Raw genomic sequence first — 8,765 nt, 5'->3', positions numbered from 1 at the left:
GTTGTGGAATCTCCATCTCTGGAGATATTTAAGAGTAGGTTAGATAAATGTCTATCAGGGATGGTCTAGACAATATTTGGTCCTGCCATGAGGGCAGGGGACTGGACTCGATGACCTCTTGAGGTCCCTTCCAGTCCTAGAGTCTATGAATCTATGAATCTATGAATAAGTATTAGAACGAGTGAAAACACTAGGGAAGTGGAGATCAGCTAAGCCGTGCTCCACTGTTCCAACGACCGACACGGGCGGTAAGAAGGAACTGAGGAGCGGATGGGTCGGCAGGGGTATATATTCGGTGCCATAGCGGCGCCATGCCAGGGGGCGCCCAGCCAACCCACCAAGTGTTGCTAGGGTAAAAATCTTCCGATGGACATGCATGCGGCGTGCACACACCTAATTGGAATGGATATGAGCAAGCACTCGAAGAAGAACTAAGAGATTATTGTGAGCTTTACCTTTATGGGTTTCCCTGAAAACTTGCTTCTTGCATTAAAAGACAAGAGGATGGGGGGTAGGCAGACGTGGAAAAGAGCATGAAACAAGTGGAACAGAGTGACTAAGAGCCTGATCCAAAGCCCGGTGAAGTCAATGGAAGCCTTTGCAGTATGCTTAGGCTCAGATCTTAACTTCCCATCCACATGTTGCCTGAAGGGAAGGGTAGTGATATGTCACAAATCAGCACAGGAGAGCATTTTCACTCTGATTTTTCTTTTAGTGCCCATGAAAACAAAAGGGAGCGATGGCACTGGTTCCACTGCAAGCATAGTATGATCAGCTCCTTCCAACGACCTCCAGCTGTTCCTCTATAGATCTAGCAAGGAGCTCTCATAATTTGCCTCATTTCTGACCAGCAGCCATCCCTTCTATTCCATCATTGTGCCCGCTTCATCCCCACTGTGGGAACTGGGCCAGACCTTCAAATGTCATTTGCTATGCTGTCAGTTGTACTAAGGGAAATGAAAGATCCTTTGATTCAAGGAACTCTCCATTTCTGCATGTGGAAAGAATAAGAAGAACAACAGTGGAGCAAGGCAATGACTGAATATTCTAATTCAAGCATTTTCGTCCAGAAACTTGTAATCATGGCAATGGAGCAGCAGCAGCCACAATGAACATTTCCACCACCTCAGCTCCAAAGTCCAACAAGCCAGCTTTTTCCTTTTCTCTCTTTGAAAATCACCACCATCTGTGCACTTGTCACAGCTAAAACAGCCTCCTCCTGCTAGCTGGGAGGATCCAACTTTAACTTAATTAAAAAATGTTACATCTTTCCCTCTTGTTGCGCACCAAGATGACAACTGATATTTACCAATGAACCGGGTGACGGTAACTTCACAGGGTTTCCTTTACTACGGTTGCCATGTTAGGCAGATTGGTTTTAGAGATGGAAGACCATAACCAACACACAGGAATTTCTTCTGACTTTAGGATGTGGGCTCACCTGTACATGATGCCCAAAAGCTATAAGCACCGTAGACATACTCTGTGCTGCACTGAGAAGAAGTTAAAGCGGTCACCGCATGTGTTGTGTGATTCCAATAAAAAAATGTATCAGCTCTGTTTGCAACTGGCAGCAGATTGACAGCACAGTGGCTATCAATGGAAAGAAGGCTCATACATAGTAGAATGCACAGATGCCCATCATTTTTTCTCAGTGCAATACACTGATCACTATGGCCTATGCCAGTGGTTCCCATTTTCTGGTATCCTGACCAGTAGTTATACTTCTGGCTTTGGGGCCTGGTATTCTAGGTTCCAGCTCCCAGCCATAATGATGAACCTGCATGGTATGTCCCATTGCCCATCTCCCCTTCATGTTCACAGTTTCTAACCCACAGTGGAGCTTGTACTGCTTGAAACTCAGACTCATAACATTCCTGTTGTTTGGTGCAGCTGAAATGTCATTATTGATTAGAAAAGACTACTAAATACAGGGTCCCTGAGGCACATCAATTCCGTGTGTGCCACCTTGGGTCTTTCAATAAACACTTTAAAAAAGAGGAAAAAATATGAGTCAATTTACCTGCACATCGATAGAGATATAGGAGCCGATTATCATTTAAACTAAGGCAGTGTAAAGGGGCCTTACAGTGGGAATAAATGTAATTACATCCTTTTAAAGGCCATCTTTATAATCATCTTTACACTGCCAGAAGGCTGTAAATGGGCCTTAGTGTAACTGGGAATAGTGTATAAACTATTGAACTTAATTATATATTTTACAGATATTTACATTCCAAACAAGACACTAAATACATCACCATTACAAGTATTAAATTACAGTACTGTAGTAACCAGCATATTGGATTGAGGCCTTAAGGGTGGCATCTGATAAAGCCAGATTGTGAGTGACAGACGCAACAAGCCACAGCTCTTGTAAATGATCACAGGTAGGGCTCAGGGGATTAGTGATCATCTAGCTCTCTCTAGCTTTAAAACAGTTTAGTGTCATGGCAGATGTCAGCTGCTTACTCAGTTACCTACCACTATCTATATACCCACTACAAGCTCAGTGAAATGTGCAGTCTTAACGTTCTGAACTGCCAGTTTCAGCACCCAAAATGTACATTTTTCTCTGCACTCTACCAACACAATCTCTAAAACAAATCAGTTTACCAAGGTATTACAGAGGACAGGGAGATACAATGACAAGCACCTGGCTGCACATAAAGCCTTGTAATCACTAGGAGTATCCTCATCTCAGCATAATTCCATCCCCCAGCCTTATTTAAGTGATAAAACATGACAAGGGGGTGTGACTCATGCTGGGATAATACCATACTGAACCACGTGTGCTGTGTGAGTCCTTAGGAGCAGCATCAAAATGCACATGTGACATATATGCTTGCTTTGCCAAGCCATATGACCTTTATAAAATCAGATACCATTAAATCAAAGAGATCCAAGACTTTGCATCTGACAAACTGTCTATATAAAATATATATCTTACTATGTGCCCCTTGTTTTGTTTTTTAACCTTCTCTCTCTTTTTATATCCTCTGTTTCCCTTCAATATTTTGATGCCTCTGTTCTTCAGCCTTTCCGTGACCTCTTAACATTTTTCAGTTCATTTTATTCTCTAAAAGTCTCTCTCTTGAAGAGGTTTTTCCTCTTCTGATTTGACCTTTCCCCTCCACATCTATTTTTGCCTTTATTGTTTCTTCTCTTCTCTGTTCCAGTCTCTCCACCACTATTTATCCATTTCTCACCACTTTCTTTGATTCCCTATCCTCCCCAAATGCAGATGAGATGATAACTCTGGGTAACAGCCAGGCCATTGGCTATACAGCTTATGCTCATCTAGAAGTGCTGTAGTTGAGAAACTATTGGTGGCACGTCCTATGGCTGACTTACCCACAGAGGCAATGGAAATACTCTCAGGTGTTGAAAATACTAATGCCTGCTTCTTGTCTCTTGGTTAGTAATGTGTAAGTGGTACTGGTTTTACTTTACTGACTTTCATATGGAGTATGTCAGGTATTTTACAAGATCCATTGTCCTTTTCTTAAAAATGCATCATAAAGGGATACTACTTTTTGCTTCTATCTTTTCAAATTGTGTAGCTGAAATTGATATTTGGCTAGAACTCTTCTGTGGCTGCACTGCACAGAAAGTTCATGCATCTATCTATATGTAAAGGCTTCCTTCAACTTTTGAAAAAAATTGTTACCACACCCACATCCACACTCCCTGTATATAAATGTCCTTGCAGTATTCAGAGGAATCACTTAATCTGGCAGATTTGTCTTGTAAATATTTTGCTGCTGTTCAGAACACTGCTACTGTAGTTTGCAGGGAAGCGGGAGGGAACATAGTTATTAAAGATACTGACAAATATGGTATTTTCCTGCAATATCCTGGACAAGCCTTGTTGAATTAAGTTTAAGTATCTTAGGAGTTCATTGTATTAAAAATGCAAGTGGTTATGTATTTGTTGGATTGTGTGTGTAACGTCTCTAGGAGTGAGACACGACTAATGAAGACCCTGGGAAATATTATGAGCCTCACAATCTATTTGAAACAATGTGCCAGAAAAGAATGAACTGTTATAGTTAAGTGGCTTTCTTAGGAAATCTCTAGGGGGAGGTGTATGCAAATGTTAGTCCTCCAGTTATGTAAGAACTCAGCCTTTTGAAGCTTCACCCTGAGAAGGGGGGACGTTGTCTGCTGATCACTTCTTACATGAGGACAAGAGCAGAGGCCCAGGTGGTATAAGGAGTGACTCACAGATTCATGAGAGTGCTGAGCCAAGGTGGTTATGAACTTGTAAGCACAGAAAAAAACCCTGGTGGAGTTTGAGAGACTGATCCCTACCAGATTCTTGGTTGGAGTTGGGGTGATCTCTGGTAAGCTTATCAGCATGCATGTAGCTTCTTGTTTTGTTTTCAATATGTTTTCTCTGTTATGCTCTTATCTTAAGAATACATGTGCTTTCTTAGAAAGGGCTGTGTGACAACTTACATCTTTGGGCAATTATGCTGTTTATTATCACTGAGGGGAAAGCAAAGCAGGCCTATTTAGGCAGTCTAACTTGCTGGGGAACTCACAGTATAGGCAGGGAGCTGTGCAGCCTGACAAAGCCCTGGTCAGGAGGGAGAGAGACATGGGTCTCCACCCACGAGAGATAACAGTTTGAAAGCCTAGAGCATTGTCATTGCTGGACCACAGAAGGGGAATACAGGGGCAGTTGCCCTGAACTGTGATAGAACCCTCCTGTAGTCTCACAGCATAATTGCACATTCATGGATTAACTCATTGTATACTATGCAGTATACATGTAAAAGGTAGATTTTTGACTTTCAAACCCAGCATTCTGGATGCTTTCATTTCTTCTTCATTATTTGCATTACAGAAACACCTACTGGCTCCACCTGACACCAGGGCCCCACTGTGCTAGGCACTGTACAAACACATTATAAGAGACAGTTCCTGCCCCCAGAGATCTTTGCCATAAGGGTGGGATTGTCAAAAGTGCCTAATGGAGTTAGGAGCACCAGTCCCGTTGATTTTTAATTCGTGCTTCTAAATCTCTTAAAAACTTTTGACAATCCCACCATAAACAGAAAAGGCAGCCGAACAGTGGGGGAAAGGTAGGATTATTATCCCCATTTTACTGACAGGAACTAGAGCAGAGCGAGAATGAACGATTCACCCCAAGTCAGACATGGTGTTATGGGAACTGCACCCACGTTTTCTGAGTCCTAGCACAGTCTCTTAACCAAAAACCAGCCTTCCAATCATCTGCATTGCCTTTGTGTTGAAAGAAACCCTCAGGCTTTCCACTTACATTTTCACTGTTGACATCTGCCTCACTGGGGCAGCCAAAGAGCTCCCGCCTCAGCAGGTTCCCATCGTACTCTAGGAATGTCAGGTAGAGGTTGCGGAAAAACTCCACATGCTTGTTTTTCACTCGCAGCTTCTTTGGCGAGTTCCAGTGAATCACCTGGTACGGAAAACAAAAAGGGAACAATCCTGTTGTTAGAATGCAGCTTTGCTCTAGCCATCACTTTTATACATCTTTAATATCCTTCCTTCTTCGCAAAAATATCCTTCCCTCTTTCTGCCCTTTCATTGGGAAGGTTTTGTGGTATATTCCACAAGTAATGGCATGCACAGGATAGATTCTATGCTTTTCTATATCTTCCATACAATGTATTGCATATATATGTGAGTGTATCATTACACTTCGTGATGCAACACCATATGCATGTTGGCAGAGCTGGAGTCATGGACCAGCTATGTTATAGATGCTGGTGAGGGGAGAAGTGTGATGGAGAAAAAGCTGAGGCTACAAAATTTGGTCTGGGATTTCCCAGTGACTGTCTCAGCCGATGACAATTATTCACTGTCTAGTGTCAGACAACCTCTTCACTTATTAGGAATTATAGAGAAAGATCCTCAAATTAATTTCTGTTTCTCTTTACTCACCCTTCTGTCCCTCCAAACAGACTGAATCTGATCCAAAAAGATGAATTAGCTGACAATGATTCATGTTGGGTAACCATATTTCCCAAAGGAAAATGGGACAACCCCAGCTGCTTACCTGAGCACCCTCCCCTCCCACGTGAGGCTGTTGCCAGTCACTGGAACCCTGCCGGACACCTGCATACTGGAATGCTGCCTCCTTGCCCCCTCCCCATCTGTGTGGGCTGGCATCTCTGCTCGCCCGCCCACACGTTTCTCCACACCATACCCCACTTTTTTGACAAAAGTGGGCATTTGTCCCATTGCTCTTGCCAACTGATCAAATCGGCAAAAGAAAATGGGACAAATGCCCACTTTTGCAAAAAAAAAAAAAAAAAAGTTGGGATGGCCGGGACAGGGCTTAAAAAAGGGACTGTCCTGTCCAAAATGGGACCTATGGTCCTTAGCTTCATGTGAACTTGGCTGAACTTTGCTGTGTTGCATGGCAACACTGTTTAACTCCAAGTGCCAGCCGGTATTTAGCCATTACTAGAGGGGGATGACTTCGTTACTGGCCTAGATTTAACAGTGCCCCAGACATAAAGGGTCTGATTCTCACTGCTCTGGCAGCATAACTGAGAATAAAGCCCAAAGAAAACAGCAAGAGCGGAGCCAGAAGTGGCTTGCAGGAATGATTTCGTTTTATGGAGGTTATATTTTAGTCATAAACATGAAACTTCGTATTCAATTTTTTTCTGTGACTTCCAAAGGGATTAACCTTCCTTCCCCTTTCGGGAGTACTTCCAGATGGGGATTTCTGGAGGTCCTGTGTACCCATTAAAGTAATGACATGAAGGCGTGGTGTCCCTCACAGTCAGCTGCAACAGACTTCAGTGGGTGCCAACTGCTAACCTACTGCTGCATGTCTACACTGCAAACTTTGTTCTAACAACCCTCTTTTCTGATATGGAAACCTTTATTCCTTCCCTGGCCACTGATATGGAACCAATCAAAGTTTCAGAGGACCAAATATGCTGTGATGTAAATTCAAGTTGTGAAAAATAAGATCACCTTCAGAAACAAGCAAATCACTTTTTCCAATTAAAGAAACATTTCAAATAAAAATAATGAAGTATCTACATACTGTGTGATCCGGGGAGACCACTTGGAGCAAAGATATTGCTCTAAGAATTATTCTTAGGCAGCGTTGCTTTTTGTTGGTGTGGTTTTGTCTTTTTCTGTATTCTCAGTGTCTAGTTTAACTCTGAAATAACATCCTCTATGGTATGCAATGAGAAGTAAACATGATATAGAAATCAATGGGAGCTTTAAGCAGCATTGCTGGGATCTAAAACAGATTGAAAGCCATACAAGATTTACTCCAACAAAAGAGAATCTTGAAGACTCCTTGCTTTAAAAAGGGCTTTACTGGTTTCATCCCATTGTGTTTAACTGCAGCAGAGGGCACTGCAAAAACCAAGTCTGAATCCTACCTCAGAGGAAGCTGACAAATATAACAACACAAACAAGGGACTGAAGCAAATCTAAGGGGCTGCTAAACAGTTTTAAAGGGTTCTAGCAGTTTTGTCAAACAGGCATGGAATGTGAATTGTTCATCTGTTGATAATCTGGACTGCTTTAGGATGAGATCAAAGAACAGAGAGACTGGAAAAGTGCAAGAAAAATGCCTACCAATGAAATTTTTTCTGTGCCACTCCCACACTCAGGATGATATCCTTCCTGCATTCCCCCAGGGTATTGTGTCTCATGCCTGAGCACCTCAAATCCTCACCTTGGGGATCTGAACCATGCAAACAGTTAATGAGAATAAACAAAATTTCTGTGTATAGGACTGGCTCCCTTCCCCACAGGGCTTTCCCGTCATCACACACTATGTCACATTGCAGTAGAATACTAGTGTCATGATGCTTCTATTCTACTATGTGAGTGATGATGTCAAATCTAGACAACTGCAGATGCCAGCTCTGGGTCTCCTTGCTGCTGCAATTGAAAAGTTATTGTGTCTCCAAAAGCTCGTAAGTGTCAAGGACCTGGTGGTCATGATCTGATCAGATTTGAAATGTGTGTCAAGATTCTGTATGTGTACAGATGTCAAGGCTGCCTGGAGTGAGCTGAAGAAAGATGAATGGAATGGATTGAATTCAGAAAACTTGAATTTTTATCAACAAGGAGAAGCATATCTCAACTGGTCAGAGGACGGAAAGAAACAATGTAACCAAGTAAAGGACACTAGAAAAAGCACAAAACAGATCTACTAAAGGAGAGGGGTTAATTTAAAAAGGAGCATAATTAATAAAACTCCCTGTAATACCTGAAAATACAAAAGGATAGCAAGCTTCACAAGGCACTGAGCATCTTAACCACCAGCATCAATTCCTAATATACACAGAAGACAATATGTTTTTTCTAAGGGCCAAGCCCACAAATTCACCACGGGCTCAGACTGAAGCTGGATTATTTCCATTTTGTGCACCATCACCAACAGCAGAGATTCTACAGGCCAAAGATACCAGTGTAACCTTACATGGGTTGGAACAAGCATCACTGAGGGCATAATATGAAGACAATAATAGGAAGATATAGCTGAAACCATAATGGGGCTATGAGAACCTTTGTTACTGGGAATGATGCATCATATGGTAACAACTCAGTTTGACTGTTAAGAGTTTAAGGATGATTTGGTGGATAGGGCAGTTAGAAATTAAAAATAAATCTTTACATGCAAGTTGAGCAAATCTGAACTGGAAATTAGAAAGAGACAATGGCCTGGTCTACACTACACGTTTAAACCGATTTTAGTAGCGTTAAACCGATTTAACCCTGCACCCGTCCACACAATG

General features: G+C 42.2%; 1 protein-coding gene across 2 annotated transcripts in view; it reads right to left on the bottom strand.

Moving 5' to 3' along the window:
- The window catches only part of LARGE1 (LARGE xylosyl- and glucuronyltransferase 1), a 398,132-nt gene that overhangs the window by 48,507 nt on the left and 340,860 nt on the right, over positions 1–8,765 (bottom strand). For both annotated transcript variants that reach the window (XM_032763382.2, XM_075068615.1), the window contains one exon: positions 5,288–5,443. In XM_032763382.2, the coding sequence (XP_032619273.1) occupies positions 5,288–5,443 (156 nt within the window). The remainder of the gene's footprint in view (positions 1–5,287; positions 5,444–8,765) is intronic.

Source organism: Chelonoidis abingdonii, chromosome 1 (assembly GCF_003597395.2).
Source record: "Chelonoidis abingdonii isolate Lonesome George chromosome 1, CheloAbing_2.0, whole genome shotgun sequence".
Taxonomy (NCBI): domain Eukaryota; kingdom Metazoa; phylum Chordata; order Testudines; family Testudinidae; genus Chelonoidis; species Chelonoidis abingdonii.
This window is presented reverse-complemented; position numbering and strand designations above follow the sequence as displayed.